Raw genomic sequence first — 26,023 nt, forward strand, 5'->3', positions numbered from 1 at the left:
CGATGTGGGTGCTGGGAACCAAGCCCAGGTCCTCTGCAGGAACAGTGAGTGGCCAGTCTCTGAGCCATCTCTCCAGCTTCGGCTGAGATTGTTTTTAACACATTTAGTCACTGGCTGTCTGTGTGTGTGTGTGTGTGTGTGCGCGCGCGCGTGCGCGCGCGCGCTTCTTTTTGGTTCGCTTATCTGAGAAAATAATTTCACTGCTCTCCAGTTATCTGAGCTTTAATGAAATAGAATTTTAACCTTTTTGTCTATCCTATTTTCAGCAAATATTTTTTCACTTGCCTTTTTTTTAAACAAAACTCTTATTTTTGCATAGTAGGATCTGTTGACCATTTCCTTTGCGATTTTTTTTTTTCTATCCTCCTAAATGCAGGAAGAAAAGCATTTAGTTAGATATTTCATTTGCCTCATTTTATCCCAGTTTTAAGGGATTTAATTTTTAAACATCTAGCTCTCTTACTGTTTCCTAGGATTAATGTACATGGGATGATGTGTGAGGCAGAAACTGAGATGTTCCCGCAGTGAGGAGCCATTTGTCTTACCTCCATTTTCTATGCTCATGGTGTCCTGTAGTCATATTTTATAAACTGTCTTATAAATTACAGTGACCGTCTGAGGTGCTTGTCTAGTCTCCTGCTGATGGCACAATTTTATTTATTGTTTTTTGAAATATGTTCATAATTCAATCTAGAAATAACTGAGTTATTTAGACTAAACTTTTGAGTTAAAAAATGGATGCAGCATTGCCCTCTGGGAAGAAAAAAAAATGCAGGAATTTAACAGATCTCTTGGCTCTCTCTTTAGAGGCCTGGAAATCACGTCTCCAGTAGACAAGTTTTCTGGTAGATACCTAGTTAAGGAAGCTGTATCCTCCGGCACAAACCAGAAAAAGGAGATGAAGGTCCTCCAACTAGGTCCTTACTGAAAGGGGCGCTTTAGAGGACAGTGGAAATATGAGAGCCCAGCTGTTCCCTAAGGCAAAAGGGCATTAAAGGGTATTAAGGGCACCCTTGGATATTTCATGGATCACATGGGGTCACCTGGGAGTGAGGGGGGCACTGTGAGGCAGGTGGGGTCCTGTGAAGCCACAGAACTTAGAAGTGGGGCGCTAAAGTTACTCTTGGTACTGCTAAATGACCTTGTAAAGTTTAAAGGTCACAAGCCAGGCCTGGGGACAGGCTCACGGTCTCAGAAGGCTGAAGCAGGAGGGTTACAAGTTCGAGGCCAGCCTGGGCAACATAGTGAGGTCTTGCTTGAAAGTAAAAATAAAAAGTAAATCCATAGCAAAGGGCTGACCTAGCATGAGGCCCTCGGTTTAATTCCCAGTCATTTTAGATTCTTCATTACTAAAGAAGAATAATGAGATCTTTGACACTGCCTAGGGGATGTGGTGAAAACTAAAATGAGTTCATATGGGTGAAAAAAAATTTTAAACTGCAATTAAAGAGGTTTATAAAAATTGTTATTGGCCCCCAAAACATTTTTAAGTGTTTTATTTTATGTCTGTGGGTCTTTTGCCTGTATGTATGTCTGTGTGCCATTTGCCTACTGGGTGCCTGTGGAAGCCAAGGAAGGCATTGGATCCCTTAGCACTGGAGTTGTGAGTAGTTCTGAGCCGCCATGTGGGTGCTGGGGCTCCAACCCAAGACCCCTGGAAACGCAGCCAGTGCTTTTAACCACTGAACCATAGCTCCGATTTTTAAATATACTTTTAAAGTCAGTCACTTTTATTTCAATTCAGTTCCCCCTCCCCTAGTTTTTGTGTTTAGACTCAAAACATTTATAATAACAACACTTGCCATTATAATATAAAAAAATGTTTCTGCGTATATTAGCTCCCATAATCCTCTGGGCAGCCCTATAAGTAGTTATTATCTGTTAGTGTCTGGTTGGTGGCCCAGCATATCATGCCTTCCAGGCCTGTACCATGAACAGTATTTTTTTTTTTTCTTTTTGGCACACGTGCTATTTCCTTTTTGGGGGTTTTCAGATTTCTCGGTTTCCTTTCAGCTCTTCTCAGCTAATGTGATGGGTGATCCCTTTCTCGTGGAGGAGGTGGGCCTGCTTGCACTCAGGTCTGCGGTGGACAAGGGACAGGAAGAGGGCCAAGATTTCCACACCCTGCTCCTGGAGACATTTTCCAAACTTCTGGAAGTCCTGACCCTCCGTCACCGGCTGATAGAAGCGAGTGTGGAGAGCGCACACTTGGCTGGGTCAGTGGGGGATAGATCCCAGGGCTCCCGGCCTCAAGCCTTGTCCTCTGCTCCCTAGAGCAGCTAGACTGAAATCATCACCTTACTCCTTCCTTCCTTTTCTCCAAGCCTCCCTATGAGGCTCTCTGACCATTCAATGGGCAAGAGTCTCCCAGGGGTAGCCACATTCCCCCCTCCCCCACTCAGCACGTGTCCTTTTGCTTAGATGCTTAATGTTTGTCAGCTTTCCAACACAAAAATCCCCACCAGACTATTTACCATGACATCCTGGGACCTAGAATCTGAATCCGTTTGTGCTATTGAACAGACTCTCAAAGACCCTGTCATTTATAAAGAATAGAAATCTCTTTCTAACAGCTCTGGACCTCGAGAAAGCTAAGGTCACGGGGTCCACATCTGACAAGAGCCTTCTTGCCACAGCAGCCCATGACAGAAGACAGATGGGTAACAGAGCATGCGCTTGCTTATGCTCATAGGTGGAGCGGGGAGAGAAGAAACAGGGAAAGTCAGAAAGTCAGAAGTAGGGGGAAGTGAATGTTCTTTTATCAGGAACCCACTTCTACAATAGCTGGCCTACTTCTCTAACAGCTGAGGCCTCACAGCCAATCAGCTCTTAAAACTCTGTCAGCTATTCTTGTATTGGGACTAAATTTCTAACATGTGAACTTTGGGGGACAACCCACCATAGCTCCTGGTACGAGGCCTGAGCCACACCAGTCACCCTGAGGATTTTGGCTGGCTTTTCGATTGCATCCAACAAAGCAGAGCAGCTGAGGGGCTAGAGACGCAAGAATGTGTCAGTGGCAGCATCTGGGGTTAGGGGCTCAGCAGGTCAGAGAAGAGAGATGCTAACGAGGCCTATGGCAGTTTTTAGTAGGAGACCATGGTAAGACTTTTCTTAAAGGAGAAAAATGGAGCTAGAGGGTCTGTTTCAATACAGATAGTGCTGTTCTGATTCCCACAAGAGGCCCTGCAGGCATAGATGGTTCAGCCAACCACCAGCCACCATAGAGGGCCTGCTTGACCACAGTCTTCATGGGACTTTCTATGTATCATTTCATTACATTCTTAGACTATGCTTATGAGACAGGGGCAAACACTTCATTAGCAAGGAAATAGAGGGTCAGAAAACTTAAGTAATTAGGCCAAAGTCTCCAAATTAGAAAGTAGTAGAATCAGAAACGGAGCTGCTATCAGTTAGGCTGCTACCTCCCAGACACTGCCTCTCTGCGATGGATGAGCCTCCGGGGAGTTAATAATGTAAAAATTACCCATAATCTATTATACTAATGATACTCTTCTCATTTGGAAAAAAAAAAAAACGTTGGGAGCACAGCAAAGGGAATATGTCATTCTTTCTGAGCAGATCAGGGAAAGCATCATGGGAAATGATGCTATGAATAGAACTGGGTCTAAAACATATGGGATCAAGAACTAGTACATCAAGATGGGCAAGTCTGCTCGAGACAGTCAAATGAAGCAGAGGGCATTGGGCTGGATCTGAATCCAACAGACAGTTGAACTCACGAGAGGGACCCTGAGGCAGACTACACGGGAAGGTGGGGAGAAGGCACCATTACAAGCTAGAGAGAGAAGAGTGGACAGCTCCTTCCTCACAGCCCGAGGAGGAGCCAACTTGCCCACATCGTGACCCCAGAGCTGAGACAGTGGGTTTCTGTTGTTTACACACCAAGCATCCGATGCGTTCACTGGTACTTTGTGACAGCTCTGACATACCGACCCAGGTGCCAGCTGAACTCACGGAGAGAACTGGCTTAGATTAAAGGTGTCAGGAGACCGGCTCAGCCGCCAGAGGGACATCTGAATGGAGCTCAGAGGTGAATCAGGACAGTGCTAAGGGTTGCAGATTCTTACATGAGGAAATGGTTCTAGAGACCATGTCTGAACTTAAAAAAAAAAAAAAAAGCCAGTGAAAACTGGGGAAGGTTGGTCATGGGGCAGGAGCACGGACTGTGTGGATCCAGGAAGGGGCCAAGGTGTTAGGAGTGAAGAGCTCCAAGAGAAGACAGTCAAAGTTGCTCAGAAGGAAACACTGACTACCATGGGGGTTCCTAGCATAGCAGGAAGAGAGAGTTGAGATGGTACCCAAGAGCATCACATGCCCTGCTTTAACTTTTCTATCATCTGCCTGACCAAGTGGGAAACGGTGCATAAGATCCTTCTAGATAACTCACTTTGCATAAGATAGGTCTCCATCTGTTTCTGTTGTGTGTTTGTGCTTAATCTTAGGTGTCTACTTCCTCATGGCTTGCTTGTCTTTCAGGAAAAACCACTAAAAAAAAAATGAACCCTTGCTCCTTCCTTCCTCTTTAAGGCTGTACAAGGAATTGGCACAGGAGATGGGTTTTGAAGAATCCCATTTGTATCTGAGGCCTGTTCCCTTTGAGTTTGCGTCACACAAGGACAGGGTGGAACCACCCCTTCCGGTCTTTATCACTTCTCTGCTGGAGGACAGCAGCCGAATAGACAGGTGAGCCTACAGAAGGTAGGTGCTGTCGAGGTCCGATGATTGTGAGAATGCTTCCCGTCACTGCTGGGCATGCAGGTGGAGAGTTCTCAGTTCTCTTCCTTGGATGTAACCTGTCATCACGCCAGTTTCTTTCTTCCTTATTATTTTCTTTTTTAATAAGGAGGAAAAACAATATTTCAATCCAGAGTATAACTGGATTTAAAAACACAAATTCATTTTGGAAAGATGCCTCTGTGGCTAAAGAGCTTGCTGCATGATCTTGAGGACTGGGGTTCGGATCCCAGAACCCATGTAAATGCCCTGAGCCCTCATGGGCGTGGTGACCTAGGGTCCCAGCCTCAGAAGGCTGAGACAGATGATCCTCAGAGCAAGCTGGCTAGACAGAATTGCTATATCTGTAAGCGCTGGATGAAAACAATTCCTGACATCAACTTCGGGCCTCTACACATGCGAGCACCCGCACCCACGCATGCACCCTATGCATACAAACACGTATACACATATGACCACTACCAACACACACATACACACACACACACACATACACACACACACACACACACACACACGGAAAAAAGAAAATCAATAACGAGAAACATACAAAATCACCGAGACATGGGAGAACCAGGTCAGAGAACGCAAAGGGAACCACAGGCTCCCCAGCTTTGCAGGTACCCGTGTCCTGTAATGAGGGGAGTGAGGGCTGGCCTCCTCTTTCTCTTTCCCAGACCAGAAAGAAGACAGCATCTTCTGCTTCAGTAACAAAAAACACAGAGGTCGCACATGCGCACATCTTAGTAGACTCCCTTCACAGGAAACCAGTTCCAACCAATGAAAAGCTCTCTCATGGCCCAGGGCAGCCCCACCACTCTGCTCGGCGTCAGGCCCCATCTACTCACTTACAGCAAGGCACCTCTTCTTTCTCTAGGCCAACCTGTGGTGTGTGGGGAGGACCAGCTTCTCCTGCGCCCACTGCTTTTCTTCTGAGCTAGTCTGTCCTTCCTCCCAGGATCCCAGCTGCCCCTAGAGATCCCTAGTACTGGCACCATCCCTGGTAGGGCCACAGGGACAGCACCAGAGAGGAAAAGTCTGTACTTCTAGCATAGATCACTGCTCAAAATATGATTCAGATGTGTTACCAGGCCGATGGACTCCCCAGAGTGTGGGCGGGACTAAAAGACGTTAGCATGGCAGGATACTGTTGGGGATATCTTGGCATCCTGGAAATGAGGGCTGCATTTGTCACTAGTGAGTGGAGGAAGGTCATTGCCCTACATGTGCCTTGGGTTACTTAGCAGCATTCTTGACTTCTGCTCGAGAGATGCCAGCTACAGCCTCTGTCCTCCTCCTCCTTCTACTCTTTTTCCTTCTCTTCCTCCTCTCCATTCTTCTCTTCAACCTACATACCCCTTGTTTGTTTCTGACAATTGAAGATGTCTCCACACACTGCCAAATAATTCCATGAGGGCAAGTTTCTCTTGCTCTGTTTCACCTCACTAGCGAAAACAAGACCAATGCTGAAAGTCAGGGAGTGTGATGGGGCCTCAGATGAGGCCAGCTCTCCAACTTTCACGGTAGAGATAAGGCAGGAGCATAGTAGAGAGAACAGTTAGCTCCTGGAGCAACAGAGAGCAAGACATAGACACTGTTTAGGGGTGTTCAAAAGAAGGCTTTCCCAGAGACGATATTTTACACTTCTAGAAAAACCAGGGCTAGAATCTTCCTATTGGCACAAGCTGCCCAAATGCTCTGTAGTCTGGTCAAGTCTTGACCAGGCCTCCCAGTGATGTCCAGTTGTGCTTCAAGACAAGAGGAGCCTTCTGAAAGGGTGATCTGTGTACTTAGAGAGCATGCGTCTTGACTTGATTTTATGTATGCCAGTTTGTTGCTTTGGAGCCACATGTGTGAGCAGCATGCAAGCCACATACGACTTACACTTTACAAAGCACATTCGTACACATAAATTTCACAGTTGCCATAATTTTCCAATAATCAGTGGTTCCCACAGACAGACGAGAAGACAAAGACTGATAAATCGTAAGTTACTTGACAAAAAAATCACACCCCCAAGGCAGGAACACAGTATAGAGAACGACTAGCTGCCGGAGCACAGAGAGCAAGTAGACGCCATTTAAGGTTGTTTAAAAGAAGAGTTAGTGGGGGATCCTGACCGGGTGTGGTCAAGCAAGTAAGAAGAAACAAGTGTGATGAGGAAAAAAGGACTTCCAGCCGTATGGCGTGGTCACCACAACCAAGTCCAGAGCGTTTCTGGCCCTCTGTAAAGTTTGCTGTTACAATTGGCATCCCAGATCTGGTCAGTTGCCTTCCTGTGCTGCCAGATGGGCGTTCCCTGGCAGGCAGCGTGTCAGGACAGGACAGCTCTACTCTCCTCCTTACAGGTACTCACCCTCCACCCTCTCCTTAGCCATCTCTGAGCTGGATGATAACCAAATCGGCAAATTCAGCTTTTATACAAAAGAAACCATCCTCAAGGTAAGGGATTCTGTGTATTTACTTATTTATTTTTAAAAAGATAAAATTGAAAAGGAAACTAAAGTAAAATGAAACAATTTATTCTTGTGTTCTTAAACAAAAAAACTTTAATTCACATAAATTGGCTTCCATCCATATGAAAATCTTTCCCCCAAGCCTCACCTAACATCATGGCATATTTCTGTAATCCCAGCACTGGGGAGATGGAGGCAGGAAGATTGGGAGTTCAAGATCAGCCTCAACTACATAGTGAGTTTTAATTTGAAGCTATCCTGGGCTACTTGAAAGACTGTCTCAAACAAAAGAAAAGCTTTTCTTTATTATTAACAGTGCTGGCCTTGCACAGGCCTGGCTTGAGCCCTGAGGACTTCTGTTAGAGTTCAAAGTACATACAGCAAGTTTAACTTTCAAAGTATACACCTGGAGCTTTTAAAACCTGGTGCCATTTTTCTCCTTTCCCCTTGAATCTCTTTGCTTCTTTATGTGTAGATGTCTTTCTTGATGACTTTAAGCTAATCCTGGCTTTCAGTAGCCTGCTCCTAAGTCCATGTAGCTAATCAGAGCCCTTCCCTGACCACAGGGGAACTTCCTGTGTCCTGCTACATAGCAGGTCAGACCCAGAGACTCCCTGCCTGGGATGAGCTGCTGGCTGGGGAAGAGCAGGTTCAATCTGACAGTGGAGCATGCAGTTCTAAGCGATGAGCTCCACTGTCAGCTCCTCCTTCCTCTGGAGGTAATCTCTAACAATTCAAATTCTCTTCCTGCAGCTCTTGTTCCATTCTGGAGTGGAAAATATGCAAGTGACCCTCGCATGTCAAACTGTACAGAAAAATGCTTTGATGGTGGCCATTCAACAGACATCTTTCTATCATATCCCTGGAGTGGACAGCCCTGTTGATATCAAGGTCAGCCTAAATGATGGAGAAGCCAGAGGCATCCTGCCCCTGCCAGCAGCTAATGCCAAGCTGCCCCACTTTTCCTCCTTCCCTTCTTCCTCCTTCCTCTCCTTTCCGTTCCTTTTTCCTCCTCTTTCCTCCCCCTTCTCTCCCTTTCTCCTTTTTTTTTCTTCCTTTCCCTCCATCCTCTCTCACCTTTCCTTTCTTATCTGTATAGGAAAAACAGATGCAGTTTCTCACACTCTTACTCAAAATATAGACTATTTCTGAGGCTCCAAAAAGCTGTGGAGATTTCTCCCCACCATCAAGGAAGCAATAAATCCTGCAGAAGACAGCATCTGGGACTGCTTGCATTCAATTCCATTATGATGCCAAGCTTCTGCAGGTGGGCACAGAGCTCACAGGTTAAAAAGCTTCAGCATCAACACTGCTCCCATTTCAGACCCAGACACAAGGCTAGGCCTCTGGGACTTCTGGTTGGCTGGCTACAACTTGGAGCTCCCTGGATAGAGTTCTCACAGAATGGAAGGAGGCACACTTCACTGTTTATTACAGGAATGCTCAAAAAGACATAATTAAGCAACCAGATGAAGAGGCAGTTGAGGCAGCCGGAAGGGTCCTGAGTTTGGGAGATATGGTTCCCTTAGTGTTGGGGTACACTGTCCTATGGCATGTGGATGGGTTCTCTGTCACTTTCTTGAAAGCCTCTGCATGTCCCCTTGTGTCCCCTCTGCGTGTCTGAACTCTGCCCTTTGGAGAGACTCTGTTGCATGTGGGCCTTATGGATCCTGTGGCCTACACAGAGGCTTGGAGAAGAATGTAGAAAAGCAACTAGACAGAAAGGATGTGAACCTGTTCTAAGGGATTAGGTGAGAACCTGATTAGGGGAAGGGTTCTCCTCAGATCTTGTGTTCCCCCCCCCCCCAAAGGACAGAATTCATCCAAGGAACACAGATAGTTTAAGCAGAAGTTTATTGAGCAAAACAAAGCAAAGAGTGATTCCTTCTAGTGAGAGATTAGATTGAGCTTACCTGAAAAGTGGGGTGTGGTGGCGGGTGGTAGGTAGTTAGCCACCTGTTGGGCTATTTCAACTTTTAAGAAGTTATAATGAATATTTATGAGGGATCAGCATATTTATGGGGTAAATATGACACCCCTCCAAAATCATGGCAGACCCCATCTCTCTTTTAGGGTATTTCTTCCTTTGATCATCTTGAAAAGTCCTTGAGAAATGGGGACACCAAAAACCACAGTACCAAGAATTTTCTAATGAAGCCAGGACCTTTTGGTGATATAGACCCTGATTAAAACACATGTGGATCTAAAAAAGTGTCCTGCAGAAGCAGTAGGATCTCTGTGGGCTCAGGGTTATCCTGGTCTACGGAGTGAGTTCCAGGACAGCCAGGGTTACATAGTGAGACCCTGTCTCAAACAACAACAAAATAAACAAGGAAGGAAGGGATGGAAGGAAGGAAGAAAGGAAGGAAGGAAGAAAAGCAAGCTCTCCTGGAGCCTGAGTTTCAGATATAATGCGAAGAACTCCAGTGTAGCTTCCAGGATATTTTACCACAAATGGGGCATTCTGGCCTTCAGGAGACACAGCCATGAGACACAACCATTTCCTAGATCCTGAGTGTGTAATCCTCTGTCTAATCCGGAGACACAGTGCCCAACACACCCCGTATCTAACTTCTTGCCTAGCCAGTCTCCAGAAGACCCCACAAGGCCTGTCTGCTCTGACCCTTCTCCCCTTTTTGAGGGCCTGAGACAAAACCACGTCTGCAAGGGAGCCCTATCTACAGTTGAAAGGAAGATTTGTACATTTAAGATTAGGGTTTCCTTGACCTCTGCAGAAAAAACAAATTTAGTTTCCATGGTCAGCCTCTGAGAGAAAAAAGAGGTGAATGGGCAGTGGAAGATCGGGGGTGAGGGGTGTGAGAACACCAACTGTGCCTGCTGCTGGCACTTAAGCTCCTCAGGGTTATTCTGGTTGCTTAGTGATAACAAGACCTTGGGAGTTTTGAGTCAATGTGAAAAAATGAGGCAATATAAAAATATATATTTTATCATATCCCACTTCCCAGTGTTCCTTCCTTCTGCCCCACCCCCAACCTTTGCTGAATGTGAGTGGTGACGTACTTCATTCGTATATTGCTCTAAAATAGAACCGGCTAGACTCATCTAGGAAAAAATGTACCAGTTTCCCACTCTTCCCATTTGTAGAAAAAGGACTCAGTTGTTTTCGTGTTTATCCTTCCAATAATTCTTTTTGAAAATGTAGGGAGACACATTTGATCCTAATTTTCTTTTTAAAAATTGTAGCTAGTGCTGGAGGACCAGTGACCATGCCATAGCCCATGCAGAGAGATCAGAGAATAACTCATAGGAGTCAGTTCTCTCCTCCCACAGTATGGGCTCTAGGTGGAACTCGGTCATTGGGCTTTGATGGCAAGTGCCCTTACCCAACACCATCCTGCTGGCCCTTGATTTCTTTTCTCACAAACCTACTACACTGTATGTACTCCTTACCCTCATATTTTTAGTTCTGTCTTTCTGTTGTAGAGATAAAATTCACAGAATACAAAATTACTCCTTTAAAGAGTCCAATTCAGGGGCTGGACAGACAGTCTAGCAGTAAAGAGACCTGCTGCTCTTCCAGAGAGCATGAGATCTGTTCCCAGAACCACACTTCTGTGTTCACAACCGCCTGTAGCTGCAGTTCTAAGAGCTCTGACTCTTTCTTGAGCCTCCTCAGGCACTCCCACACACATGGTCCCCTCAGAAACTCACACACATGGCCTCTCCAGACAAACACACACACACAAAGCCTCCTTGGATACACACATGTGCACATACATGGCTTCCTCAAACACACACACACACACACACACACACACACACACCGCCTCCTCAGATGCCCTCCCACACGACCTCCTCAGATACCTACTCACATGTAAAGAGACACTCACCACAGACAGAGGCACATATACATATAAACAAAAATAAAAATTAAAAAAGTGTCTGATTCGCTTCTGTAGTCTATTCACAAGACCATACAACCAGTGACAGTTTTTATTTTAGAAATATTTGTAACACTTTTGAAAGAAACCCTGCACCTAAGTACCATTTCCCCTCCCCTCAGTCCCTGGTAACTACTAAACGTTTCCTGTCTCTGGATTTGCATATCTCCGCTGTTCATATAAATGTCATTATACATGTGGCCCTTTGTGTTTGGCTTTTTAAATTTAGCATGATATTTTTTAAAGTCTGTCTGTGTTATGACATCTATTATACTCCATTCCTTTTTATTACTGGATAATATTCTGTCATGTGGATATACTACATTTTGTTTATCTATTTGCCAATCAATTTCCTTTACTTTTTGGCTATCGGAAATAATATTGTTGGGAACACCCACACGCAATGCACACAGCAGTCACGCCTCAGTGATTAAAAACCTGTAGTGGTTCTTTGTATCCCAAAGCACAAGACCCAATATTCTCAGCTAGGTATACAAGATCTTCCCTCTCTGACCCAAGCTCTCTCTCCTCTGCCAAGTCCTCTGAACTCTATTTTAAGAGTCTTAGACAGGGGCTGGAGAGATGGCTCGGAGGTTAAGAGCATTGACTGTTCTTCCTAAAGGTCCTGAGTTCAATTCCCAGCAGCCACGTGGGGGCTCACAACCATCCATAATGAGTGCCCTCTTCTGGTGTGTAAGCACACGTGCAGGCAGAACAATGTATAAATAATAAACAAATAAATCTTTTTTAAAAAAAAAAAGAGTCTTAGACAGTCTGTAAGCTCTGTGTGTCTCTGTGCCTCTTCTCATATTTCCCCTGGACATTTGGTCCCTATTCTGCCACACCCCACTTCTCCTCACACTTTTTTTTTTTCATCTAAAGGATGCTACTCATCCTCCATCATTCAACTCAATTATTGTTATGACGCTGCCACTACAGATGACCAGTTACACACACACAGTTTATGGCCAATTAAAAGTCTTTATTCTAGCTAGCTAGGACTTCACTCAGTTATTACAGGACCCAAATATAGCCCCAAGTATTTAGACCAATAAATGGTTCTCAACCTGTGAGTCACAAACCCCTTTGAGGGGGTTGAATGACCCTTTCACAGGGGTTTCTTGGCAGATATCCTGAATATCAGATGTTTACATTATGATCTATAGCAGTAGAAAAATTACAGTTATGAAGTAGCAAGGAAATATTTTTATGACTGGGGTCACCACAACATGAGGAACTGTGTTAAAGGGTCACAGCATTAGAAAGGTTAAGAATCAATGATTTAGACCAAGGGTCTTTTAAAGGCAAAAACCTTTTCTTTTTTTTTTTTCCAAGGGAAAAATATCCCATTATCCCCTTCAGCAGCTACAGGGAAAGTGTTGCACAAGCAACCATTTTAACAGAAGCTAAAATAAGCTAGCTGAGGCACCTTGACCTAGGATTTCTAGAATAAAGTTGAGTAATTTCCTAAAGAATTCTCTATCAAGAAAATCAAAATCTAATTAAGCCTAAAATGGCCTTAGCAAGAATACAAGATGGAGGAACCTCTGCACTGTCTTGCCCTATCGTATTACATCTTCCAGAAAACGTCCAGCCCTCTTTGAACTCTAAAGTAAATTTTATGATTACTTCTTCATAAGATGTATGTACAGACAGATTTATAGAATTTTAACAACTGTGGGACAGGAAAGGGTCTGATAACATAATCAAGAAATAGAATGGATAAAGAAAGTAAAGAAAGAGATGAGACAGAACAATAGTATATACTGATGCAAAAAAAAAAAAAAGGATATTTCAAGAATCAATGAGCCATCAAAAGGACAGCCTGGAAAATAAGTGGTGAAAAGATGTTCAACAACAGTAACCATTGGAGAAAAGAAACTTAAAACCCCACTGAGAAATAATTCACTCCCATTAGAACAGCTAAAGTGTAAAAAACTGACCATCTCCAGTGCTGGCGAGGGTATGGACGATCTGAAGCCTCTGTATACTGCGCACTATAGAGTAAAGTGATGCGACCACCTGAGAAATAATTAAGCAGTTTCCTAAAAGGTTAAACATGTACCGACCATAGGAACTGGGCGTTCAACATCTAGGTATTTAGTTAAGAGAAATGAAAGCACATGGCCTTACAAAAATTTGTATGTCAATTTCTAGAGAAGTTGTATCCATGACAGTCAAGAACTGGAAAAATCTAAGAGCCCTCCAATAGGAGAATACACGAGCACATTTTGGCCTATTCGTATAATAATATACTGCACAGTAGTACAAAGAAATAAATTGTTGACACCAACAACGATGTGGATGAAGCCAGACAAAAGAACCAAATTCTGCATAATTCTATGTAAAATTCAAGGTAATTCCATCTTAGCCTATAATTGCCAAAAACAGAGGAGTTTTTGAGGAGAATAGGGAGAGAAGGATAGGCGTGAGGCTGTAAGTTAAAATGGCGGTGATGTTTCATAGTTGAATACATACCAAATACACATCAGAACTTACCGAACCGTATGCTTTAAAAATATTTTTGTAAAGTTTTAACTATTTCTTCAATAAAGAAAGTTACTCTTTTAAAAAGGAGAGTCAAATTTGATAGATCTGAATGAAGAGGAGCAAAGCAGATGGGTACAGATTAAAATGGAGATGTCCAACATTCACGGTTTCCCTGCTCACTTGGGAGTTCTACTCACTGGGTTGGAATAAAAGCTACAGGACCAGAGTTAAGAAGGCGTGGGCTACATAAGATTCTGTCTCAAAAACAAAAACAAAAACAAACAAAACAAAACCAACAACAACAACAAAACTAAATTAGAACTGAGCAAGCAATTTGCAAGTATCAGAGGATTAAGAGTTAAAAAGAGATGTGGACACACTTGAAAAAACAAAAATGCAGAAAAGGGGCAATAGTTGAGCCTACAATGGCTACAGATGGCTACAGATGAGTAATTTGGGTGTGAATGCTGGATTCAACAGCATCTGTAGTTCAAGCAATCAGGAAGCCATATAATGGAAACACACAGGCCAAAAGGATTTTTTTCCCACTCTCATGAGTAGCCTTTGTTCTGGGTGAAGAAACAGGTTCTAGAAGGTAAGAGAAAATAGATGAGACCTGCAGTAAGCATCAGCCCCGGGCATGAACTCTGAACCTTTGTTCTCTTTCCTCCTACTGTCTTATGGCCTGGTAAAATGACCCCTCTTTTGAGACTTCCATTTCCTGCACACTAGGATGCCCTAGGGATCTTGGGTGGGTGGGGAGAATGAAGTTGGAACTTTAGATTTTTTTTTTTTCATCTCTGGGAGTCTCTTCTTTTTTACCTCACCCTCCTTACGTAATTTCAATATGATAACTCCTTGATCGTGTCATTGAAGAATGATCTTCCCTTTGAACACGTAACCTTTTTCTTTCAGTTAATAGTTGGTAAAACATAAAAGACTTCTACCCTCCATCTCCATAATGGACCATGCTAGAATAGTGGAAGATACTGATTTTCTATTTTAGCCTTACATTGCCACAGAAGGTTTATATAATGCAGATATGCTTGGGTATACTTGGGGGAATTTTCCAGATTTTTGCAATCCATTAGCAGGTCTGGGCAGTCCATTAGTGTCTTCTTTAGAAGCTGATCCACACACAGAATTTCACGACTTGGTAGGTAGGAGGCTTTTTCTGAGAGCACTTTACATGACTGTTCTCGTATTCTGGAACTAGCCTTAGCCCTTCAGTATGCAAAGTCATGTCTCTCTTCCCACCCCACCTCCTCCTCTTCCCCCTTTCCTTCTCTTCCTGCCAGTCACATATATGTGGGGTCTGCTGTATTCCAGCAACCCTTCTGAGCCTATACATCCAACAAACTGAATTCATGTTGGTTTCAAATGGTTTAGGAAGTGCGTTCAGATCTGAGGCATCATGGCGGAATGAGTTCAACCAGAAGAAGAGAGTCCAGAGCTGCGAATGGCACAGAGCGCTTGCTCTTAGCCCCGACTCCAAAAGCCCCCGACACCCTTACCCATTCTTCAGAAGGATTTAAGACTTCTAAAAGGTACTACATCCAGTGGGTGGATATTTGAGTAAGAAGAAAAATAGTTTGTTCTTTATTCTTTTAAGGTCTCACATGGAGGTGTTATATGAATACCCCTTCAGATATAGTCCAGTCTATGAGGGAGAGTTGGCGCATCCTAATTTTGGTTCTTTCCTCCTCTCTTCCTTTTTCCTCCCTTCTCTTCAATTTCTCTTTCTTTCTCTCACTCCCCTCTGCTTCTTTCCCTGTAGATCTTTTTTTATACTCTTCTTCAAGAGCTGAGAGATAAATACGTGGCTCCAGATTTTCTGTAAACACTTAAGATTGAGAAGCGCAAAACCGCTTTCAGTGTTCTTACAAGAGATTTTCCTGCTGATCAGAATAATGGGAGGGTCCTCTGAGAATCATGGTGCCCACGGAGCATATCCACCACCAAGGATGCCCTACTGTGCTTTGATCTCTTCCACTGAGATGGAGAAAGGCACAGACATGCTCTCTAATAATTATAACCACTCTGGATTTGTTGTTGGGTGCCAAGGGCACTCTAATTTAATTTGGCAAATATGGAGTGAAAAATGATGTCAACCAAAATAACTTCTAACGAAGACGCTGCTGATGGGACATAAGACCAGAGGTCAGGCGTCTTCAGACCACATTTCCCCAGTGGAAGGAATATTTAAGAACAGTGTCTAGTTGGTGGGGGGGGGGGGCTTCGGTTCAGGTATCTCTGAGGCTGAGGCAGAGGGCACACTGCCCAGGCTCTGATGGCTGAGGAGGGACTGCTGACGCATACCTTAGACACACAGGGTCTTTAAAGGAGCACAGTGGCATCTGAGTCATCAGATGCACTGAAGAAGGTAGTCACTGTGGAGACGGAGCAGCCTGACCTGCTGCAGTTACTGAGAGCTCCACTACGCCTGCCTCCGCCCTCAGCTCAGCTCTTTCTCTCTGTCAGCACTCCAGAGGCCTTCCTATCTATTCAGCTAGAAAAGGCGGGCTTGCGGGACATGATGCTGAACAGCTTCCTGCAGAGGAAACAGACGATGGCCGACAGGACACAGAGCCCCGTGAGTGTGAAAGGAGACGGGCTTTCTAAAACTCTCACTCTTTTTTTGTGTTGGAGCAAATAGACATTCTGAATTTTGTAAGCATCCTGTAAGCAACCTGCACGGAACTGAAAATGAAAAGTGGAACTCAGTCAGGATAGGATCTACCGACTTGTAGTTTCTACAGAAACTACTGTCATGTCTAAGAAATGCCCGTATTTCTGAAGTCATATTTTTTTTTTTGTCTTGTCACTTTCTAAATGGACTAGTCTGAGAGCCTGTGTCAGGACACTTGCTGCTTTTGAGTGACCTGCAGGGGTAGGTGACTTGGGCACCTGCTATCTTTGCTTCTCAGAAGCCACTGGTGTGTTCCTACTTAAGTTTTTTTTTTTCCAAATATTAGTCAAATCATTTAGAAAATATTAAAACTCAAACTTTTAGTCATTTAAAATAAATCCCAATTGTAGTCAATAGTACTTCATTATCCGCTTCATTTTAATATGCAGTTATCTGGAAGAAAATGGCAAGGTTTATTATCTCTATCTAGGCTTTGCCGCTCCCTGAGACAGGCATGCAGAGGGAATAACAGCAGTTATTACTGCTGAATTACTGATATTATAACAGCAGTTATAACAGCAGAATTACTGATGAGTAATAATGGAGGCAAAATGCATCGATTCTTCCCAAAACAAACAATTCTCAAAAAATAGTGACTGTAGGGAATGTATAAGCCCCTTACGGATCTCCAGAATTACCCGACACCCACCAGACCAGAAAGAACTTAGATCATGTCTGCTGGCTCCAGGATTTTAGCCTACTGGCAGGTTAGTAAGTCCCTTAACCTAAGGATGGGACTGAGGCCAGAGACAAAGAACTGACTCCTCTCAGCAGAGCAGACAACACAAGGGTCATGTTTGTGTCCATTCTCCTTGCTTCCCAAGTCCCACAGAGATGGCGTGGAAGAGGCAGCAAGCACCCAGTGTCCGCCACGGTGGGAACCCACAAAGCTGGGGGGGCCTCTTTTATAGCAAACCTGCCCTTTTTCCTAGAGAGAAACACACTTCCTCAGCCCCAAGGGCTGCCCTCGACAAACACAAGCTTGAAAAATAGCTCAGGTAGAAAGTGGCCAGGGCCTGGCATCCTTGGCACACTCAGCAAGATGGGTGAGAATAGAAGAGACCCAACAAGAGTCGCCCAACACATTGGCCTCCAAAAAGTACACCCCAGCTTCGTGGCTGTTTGCTACTCGTACTTAATCATACATTCATCCAAATGGTGGCTTACTATATATATATATTTTTTTTTCTTTTATCAACAGGATGACATTGAAAAAGTCAAGAAGGAACTAATAGTTGAATATTGCCAAAAGTGAGTAGAGTCTACTGAACAGTACCCACTGGTTTCTCTGACGGGTACATGTGCCAGCAGCCGTGTAACCCAGAAACCCAGAGCATGAGTCTGGTTTGTATGGAACAACCCCCAGCCCTGTTGGATGGCTAGAACTGCATGAAACTCAGACAGAGGTGAGCCCCAGGAGTCAGGACAGGAGGCGCTTCGAAGCGTTCCATGCTCCTGTCTCAGACAGTGCCAACCTTACCCAGGTGGCAATGTCTTCTTAGCAGAGATGCTCTGCTCTCCTTGACCAGTCCCCCAGGGCAGTAGTTTCTGGACCCTCTCTAAGAGGTAGAGGGTTCTTCTTCCATTTCTCACCTCTGCTTCCGACCTCCAGGTTGAACCACCGCACTTCCCACTACGCCCTCCGGGGTCAAATCATGGCGTACTGCAACAGCCTGAGAGTCCTGCTAGAAGACTTTCCTACCATCAGGGACACCTTCTTCATGGTGGGACAACCAAATGAAAAGAAGGGCTTGAAGGACTCCAGTGGGGAACTCAAGGCTGACCCCAGGTATGGAAGGCTGTTGGAGCTTGTTTTTCTACCAGCTGGGCCTGCCCTCTCCTAGAGAGGTATGTTAAGTATAGAAGCTCCTGGTTCTCCAGTGTCCCCCAAGATCTAGGGGTAAAGAGTTGCTAGGCAGGAATGCATTCCATTAGGCAGTTGTGGAGCCTCTCAGAGGTTGGATCCAGTGGGAGGCTTTTAGATATTGAAGGTGCGTCGTTGAAGGGGGTTTGGGGTACTGGTTTCCCCCTCATCACCATCCATTCCTCCTCCTCTTAGCCCTCCTTTACTTCTCAGCTAGAAGGTGAGCAGTGTTGTCGTGCTGGGCGGCAGGTAGAGCCATGACATACAACTTCATCTGAGACATTGAGGCCAAGCAGTTGTGGACTGAAACCTTTAAAACACTGAAGCACAATAAACACTCTCTCTTTATAAACAGGTTGTTTTAGGTATTTGTTATAGTAGCAGCAAGCTGACCTTCTGGATTTCTTGCCCGTGACTTGGGCTTTCTGGCTTGGAAGGTCAAAAGAAAACATCAGCGCTCCAAGAATAAGAGCATCATTGTATGTGAAGGAGGCCCTTGTTTAGGGGATGTGTCACTGCGTTTTTCAATCAATGAGGTTCTGTTTTCTCCTGGGAAGGCCAGAGACTCTCACGGTCGCATCCCTTAATACAAAGCTAATGTCTAAAATAAGTAAGCAAAGAAGGGAGCTTGATTTTTGGCTAGTTTCCGATATTTCATTCAATGGAGAAGAAGTAGTAAAAGAAAATAATAATTAACTAGGGCTGTGACTAAATCAGCAGCCCATTTTTCTCTGGTAGGATATCCAGAGATAGACTGAGGAGATAAGAGCTGTTTCCATGCATCCTCATCATGCTGTACAGATTCCCAAGTGTTCTTAACCCAGCCCTCCGAAATCACCTGCCTGGTCGGAGGAAATATGGTCACTGATGAGACACATAAAGGCATTGGAAGACAGCCTGCTGCAGACCACACAGCCATCCATTCATGCATGCATGTATGGACACCAACCATCATTTGTTCAGGGCTTGCTTAGTCCCAGGCATTTTGTACCAGGTGTTAGGTTCAAAGGTGAACAATTCATTGGCTCGGAGGAAAGCTCAATAATCAGCTAGCTTCAGAGATAACACGTTAGAGGTGTTTCTCAAGCTCTGCGAAGGTACAAAGGAGGGGATGTTTGATTCAACCTCAGGGCCCCAGAGAGAAATTCAAACAAACTGACAGGGCTCCATCTTGCCTTGGTGTTTACAAGGTGCTCTGGGAGTGGGTACCAGTGTTCATAGTTTTAGGTCAGCCAGTACTTTTCTTGAGTAGGACTTGTCTAATGTAAGGACTCATTTAAGAGGGGAGTGGGGCGAAGGCAGCCCTGGAGACTCTCTTGTGGAAGGTTTTGCTGGACACCTGCAGCTCAGGGAGGTTACAACGCATTTCTCTTCTCTGAGAAGCATCCCAGGCCAATCCTTTAAGACCTCTTTGCTGCATCAGTTTACTGCAGTCCAGACAAGTTGACCAATCTATGTTTGGCATCAGACTGTAAAAATTCTATCTGGAAGCCTAATCATGAATTCACTACATTTTTGTTTAGGGTGAAATCTATCCTGGGGCCCTTTTATTTTATTTTATTTTATTTTATTTTATTTTATTTTATTTTATTTTTTTGTTTCTTTGTTTTTGTTTTTGTTTCTGATGTGTTTCATCTGCAGTAGCCAATGAGGAGGTGAGGAAGTGAAGAGGAGAGAATCCTTGTGGCTTGTGGGTCTTGCTCTGTTCTTCATGGCATTTGACTTAGTTAGACTGACATCAGAGCTAGCACAGATGTCTCCTAGGTGACGGTATTTCCTAAGTTGCACAGAGAGGCAGCATCTAAGTGGAGAGCCTGGACTCCCGAGAAGACTGCTCAGCTATGTGCAATGACTTCAAGACAGAGTCTGGGGACAGAAACGTGCCATCAAAGCGAGGGCCAGAGCAGTGAGTGGGGCGGCTCTTTTGCTTCTCCACAGCCCTCCTGTGTCCTCTAATATTAATTTCTTAATTTTTAAAAGTATTTATTGTGTGTGTGAGTGCACCTGATGAGTGCAGGTGTCCACAGAGGTCAGAGAGGGTATCCGATTCCAGGTGTTTGTGAGCCCCACGTGGGTGCTGAGACCCAAAGCTGGGCTCACTTCAAGAGCAATAAGCTCTCTTAGCCACTGACTCACACTCCAACCCTTAATATGTCTTTAAAAAAAATAAAAATAAAACTCTCATTTGCAGGAATGTAGAGGAACTTGTGTCGTATGTGGAAGATTGGGAAAAGTGCTTCGTAAGAGTCTTTCTAACCCCAAGGCCCATGGTTCTCTGAACTTTGAGACACAGGGCAGTGGCATCAGGACCAGGTTAACTTTATATTGTAATGAGGAGGTTTAGCCCATTTTGGGAAGTCCGTGGGCAGATCACCAGCACCAGCAGATTCTGGAAAGGATCTGTTCTTAGACAGTCCCGTCATAGTGAAAGTGAGTGTCTAAGGGAGGACCGTGTCGGATATCAGGAAAGCACAGCTGGGCATGGTAACATACTCAGGAGGTGGAGGCAGGAGGATCAGGAGTTCAAGGTCATCCTTAGCTACACAGAATATTTAACAGCAGCCTGGGCTACAAGACTCTCTCTTTCTCAACATAACCTCACTTCTGATAAAATAAAATAAAATAAAATAAAATAAAATAAAATAAAATAAAATAAAATAAGATAAGATAAGATAAGATAAGATAAGATAAGATAAGATAAAATAAAATAAAATAATAAAATAAATAAAATAAAATAAAATAAAATAAAATAAAATAAATAATTTTAAAAGTCAGGAAGACAGAGAGACACCGGAATCCAGCAATCCATTCCAAACCTCCTGCTGACCCATGGACAAGTCCATAGGCTTTACCCTTAAAAAGTCCCACCACCCTCTACTCACTCCCAGCTGAGGAGTACTCATCTCCATTCATGAACTCTTTTCAGGAAGCCTTACTTAAGCTCAATCCAAGACGTGACATCCAGCCAAACAAAGACATAGCAGAGAGCCACAGTCTGAGAATCTGACTATCTGCATTTCACCTGGCTCTGTCACATGTTGCCTCAAGGTCTTGGGAGAATCACTTATCTGCAACCTCTGGACTTCAGTCTCTTTTTAGGACTGAGGACACTGAAGCAGTTTTCTGGGGTCAAACATGCCATAGTTCTCAGTGCTTAGATATCTAGAGTAAGGCCACAGAAACAGGGTTGCTGAGGAAGTGATGTCTGGAGAAAAAGAGGCCATTCCCATGACTGCTTGTGAAACAAGCTGGGGACCAGCACAGGCAAAGATATCTAGAGAAAAAAAGGGTAGTGCTGAGGAGTGAGGGACAGAAGGAAGGGGATCCCCGTTCCAGCCATAAGATAAGAGGCTGGGCTGCACTGAGGATAAGATAACCTTTATTTTAAATGTCAGCCCCAACTATTTATTAGGGCCCCTGCTGAGGCTTCTGAGCTGGCTTGTCTGGGAGTGTGGTAATTGATTGTTGATGTCTGCCGAGGCCAGAAGAGCCCCATGAGTTGTATTAGTCTAAGATTCCAAGATGCAACTTAATCATTTAAAGGCTCTAAGGTTTTGCAGAGCCTTCCCAAAGCCAGCTCTTTGTCAGAGAGGAGCTAAAGGGGAGGCCTCTTCCCACAGAGTCCCTTGGGGCTTCTGTTCCCTTCAGGAGTCCAGGAGAGGCTGGAGTCTGAAGACTGGGATGTCACTCAGTTGCCCTTGAAGGGGCGGGCTGATGGTGGAGCAAAGATGGTAAACAGAGAGAGGACGATGCTATTTGATGACTCCCTGTGTGCCAAGGAGAGTCACTGTCATTCCAAACAGCTACTTTGTGAAAATGACAGGAGGGCATCCCTTCTTCTGGGTGGGTATGGCCCCATAGTGGCGTGTGGGGCCTGGTAAGAGAAGCACAAGCTAGACCCTAGCCACTGCTGATTGCCTCAGAGTACAACCTGAATATAAATGTTCCGCTGTCCTAGCACCAACCGCTATACAACAATGAAACCGACATGGCCCTCATCCGGCAAGGAGAACTAGATCATCAGCGGCCTGCTGTGATATGGAACAAAAGATAAAACTTTCATGAACATTCCAATCAGGAAATGCTCTTCCGAGGACCCCCGCACCCACACCGGCGGCTCACAACCATCTGTAACTCCAGTTCCAGAGGATCTGACATCCTCTTCTGGCCTCCGAAAGCCAGGCATGCCCATGGTGTACACACATACACGCAGGCAAAGCACCCACACATGTAAAATAAAATTGAGCAGATCTTGAAAGAAAGAAACGCTCCATGTTCCCGCGGTCGTCCGGGTGAGAAATGGCTCCTGTGGTCTCCGGAACTGAAAGGCGATGTTTTAGAGGTTGAGGTGGGGCAGCCTTGCTGGAGGGAAGAGTCATGGCTTTGAGGCTGTATGCCTCACCCTACCCTGCTTGAGTGTGCTCTCTCCGCCTCATGAATTAGATTGAGGATGAGCGCTCTCGGCTTCCTGCTCTGAGCCACGCCTGCTGCTATATGCCCCCCCCCCCCCATACCATGACCGACTCTTAACCCGAAGCCCAAGTGAATGTTCTCCCTTAAGTTGCCTCGGCTTTGGTGTTCTATCGCAGCAGCAGGAAAGCAACAAACATAGTTTCCAAAGTCTGAGGGGAGAATGGCGGGAGCAGGGAAGACCTCAGGGAAGACCATGCTTAGTTTGGGTCTTGACTGATGACTAATACGTTAGGTGGGCAGAGCGAGGAAATTCGGTTGAAGCCGGGAGATCTGAATTTTCAAAGTCACGAACATATACGACACAGACTGGCTGGCTTCTGCCTGTATCCAGGGAGTAAGAAAAACAGCAGCAATACAGAGGGGTGAGCAAGGCCCAGGCAACTCTTATTTGTCTTTCAGGCCACAGAAAAGGCTCAACATGGTTGTGGGTGACAGCACTTAGGAGGCTCTTCAGGTTATTCAGGAGGTGAAATCAGTGAGGTGGGTGCCAGAGTTATTGTGGAACCAAGGAAGGGGACCTAGGATGTCACCGAGGTGAATAAATGGTGGTGGCACCTTTCTCTATAATTTTTCTTCCCGTAACTTATTATTATTACTCCTGAATGCATGGCTCAGTGTGGAACTCAGAGGAGAATTAGTGGATTGCTTCTTTCCTTCACCCAGATTGAGGCAGACCTCCGGCTTCTGCCACTCTGTGTACTCCAGGCTAGCTGGCCCGCCGTCTTCTAGACAGCTCCCCCGCTCTGCCTTTTGTCTCACTTGGGGAGTGCTGGGATTACAGGTGTGTGCCGTGGATCTGGTATTTTTTTTTCTATGGGTTTTAGAGAGGGAACCAGGTCGTCAGACGTGACTGGTAAATGCTTCTGCCTGCTGAGCCATCTCAAAAGGTATTGATTCGAGCAGCAGAGATGGCTTACTAATTAAGAGCACTTGTTGCTCTTGCAGAGGACATGGGTTCAGATCCTAACACCGACGCGGTGGCTCACAGCCATCCATAACTCCAGTTCTGGGGGACTGGATGCCCTCTTCTGGCCTTGTGGGCATCAGGCATGCATTCGGTACACATACACACATTCAGGCAAAACGCTCACCTGCATAAAATAAATCTTTAAATTAATTTTAAAATTTTAAATTTTTATTAATTAAATTAAATTTATATATAGAATTATTATGGTAAATTAAAATAAAATTTTAATTATGATTTTAAGAATAATGAAAAATTCAAGAAGGTTACTCTGGAAGCCACTAGGTAGGGCCACTTCAGGCTTCAAGGGTATGGGTGACATTCTGCTAGGCCAGATACCTGGGTTTCTGTGCATCCTTAAACCAGACATATACAGATATACAATTGACTATAAGGCTGCAACAGAGAAACTGCCAAAAACCGATGAGGTATTGGTATTTGAAGGAAGGGGAAAAAGGGGGGGCGGGGAAGGCTGGGGTCTGGGAACCTGACAAGAATAGCCTGCCTCTCAAAATAACGGTGGTCCCTCTAGAAGGCCAGATCCCACAGTCCGAAGAGATCAGGCCACCCTCCCTCCCCTCCTCCTTTCCCCCACCCCCTATTTAGTCTCATTTTTCTTTCAAGGTAGGGTTTCTCTGTGTAGCCTTGGCTGTCCTGGACTCACTTTGTAGAGCAGGCTAGCCTTGAACTCACAGAGATCCGCCTGCCGCTGCCTCCCAGAGTGCTGGGATCACAGGCGTGCGCCACTGCACCAGCCTTTATTCTCACTCTTAATGAGGCTCCTCTTTCAAAAGCGTACCTTTCTTTCCCTGTTCCTATCATGTCTGTTCTCCCTCCTACTCCTAGTCCCCACTGGGGCCTCAATCATTTTTTTCCTAATGATCTGCATCTTTTGAAGGGAATTATACATCTGCTTCCTTTTCCACACCGACTGCTGCACTTATATCATTACTAACTTAATCATTATATCTACTGGAAAAATGGTGGTCAGGGAGAGAAAGCAAAGCTGATATCTATGAGGATTCTAGAGCTAGGCAACTGTGTATTCAAATGCTAACTTTGTCTCAGGAGCTGCCAGGCAGGATCTACATCACTCCTCAAACCTCAATTTCCTCAGCTGTGAAACAGGGACAAAAATAGATTGTCAAGGCATTAACTGACATAAAATATGTAACACCCAGCATGAGGCCGGCCATCTAATTTCTTTTTTTCCTGACCACAGGTCCCCTCCCTGCACCCCCACTCCTTCCTCCCTCCCACACAGCTCAGCCAAACTCAGCCCTTCTGCTCTTTTTCCTGATGAGTTATTTATAAGTTATTCTGGCCACCTGGGAGCGACAGGCTGCTCCCGGGGTTTGGGTGCTGGGCCTGCGGTGACCCTTCACACAGGGCACACCTCTGGGTTGGTGGGATCTTGGCTGTGCTATGGGTCCTTTTGTTTTTTTTCTCACCCTGCAGGCGTTTTCAGCCTAGGCCTCGGAGTGTGCTGTCAGCTGATGGAAGACGCTTCCTCAACTTATGGTTTATTCCCCATCCTTCCGAAGTGCTGTTTATGTTCAAAACTCTGCCAGAGGAGGTTTGTAGGTGTTTTTTTTCCCTGTATGTGCCAGAGTAGAAATTGGCCACTTTTTAGGTCACAGGGTTAATCACATTGAGAGAGTGATTTTTCCCGTGACCTCTAATCAGAGACCTTTTCACAGCTCCTGATACTTTTGCCTGCTTGTTACAATTTCTCTTGTTCTTGAGACTCATTATTTCATGAGTTCTATTTGCTCCAGGTCCTTGATGAGCACTTGGGACTTTCAATATTCCCTATTCATTCTCAGTTTCTGCCCTTCAACAAAACCCCACATTAGTTAGCCCGGAAGCTAACAAAAGATGGTAACAACTGGGCTGTCTTTTGTTTGTTTTTGAGACAGTCTCCTGATATAGCCCAGGCTGACCTAGAACTTGAGATTCCCCTGCTTCCGCTTCCCAGGAGTGGTGGGGTTACAAGTGTGTGACACCCTGTCCAGCTGCCTACTGGGTTTTGTTTTGTTTTGTTCATTCTTTGGGGGTCACACTAGTGAGCACTGACTGGCCTGGAATTCAGTATCTAGCAGAGGTTGGCCTTGAACCTGTGTGGCTCCTGCTGCCTATGCCTCCCAAGCATTAGATAACAGGTAGGTGCCTCTACATCTGACAGGCCACAGGTTTTAAGGGTTTGCTCCCAAACTTCATGTTTGAGAATAACGTTAAGAACCACCAGAAAACTGGCACGGAAATAGAAGCCTTTGCTGAAGTGTGATGCTGAATATGGCATTTGGGGAATATGTGGAATTTTCTTTAAGACTATAAACCCTGTGTCTCGGTTATAGAAGCTCAGAACAATGTTGCCCGAATGAGCATCTCTGCTGTGCCCCTGTGATGGTAAATAAGCATATTGGA

At 44.9% G+C, this 26,023-nt stretch overlaps 1 protein-coding gene across 1 annotated transcript in view; it reads left to right on the forward strand.

The window, feature by feature from the left end:
- LOC129683262 (uncharacterized) overlaps positions 1 to 26,023 on the forward strand; it is a 144,415-nt gene that overhangs the window by 56,733 nt on the left and 61,659 nt on the right. The window contains 9 exon segments of the mRNA XM_055615877.1: positions 2,014 to 2,216; positions 4,552 to 4,707; positions 7,107 to 7,200; positions 7,968 to 8,105; positions 14,996 to 15,153; positions 16,088 to 16,199; positions 17,497 to 17,546; positions 17,908 to 18,084; positions 25,055 to 25,172. Coding sequence (XP_055471852.1) covers positions 2,014 to 2,216; positions 4,552 to 4,707; positions 7,107 to 7,200; positions 7,968 to 8,105; positions 14,996 to 15,153; positions 16,088 to 16,199; positions 17,497 to 17,546; positions 17,908 to 18,084; positions 25,055 to 25,172 — 1,206 coding nt within the window.

Source organism: Psammomys obesus, unplaced genomic scaffold (genome assembly GCF_907164565.1).
Source record: "Psammomys obesus unplaced genomic scaffold, mPsaObe1.curated_primary_1811, whole genome shotgun sequence".
NCBI lineage: Eukaryota > Metazoa > Chordata > Mammalia > Rodentia > Muridae > Psammomys > Psammomys obesus.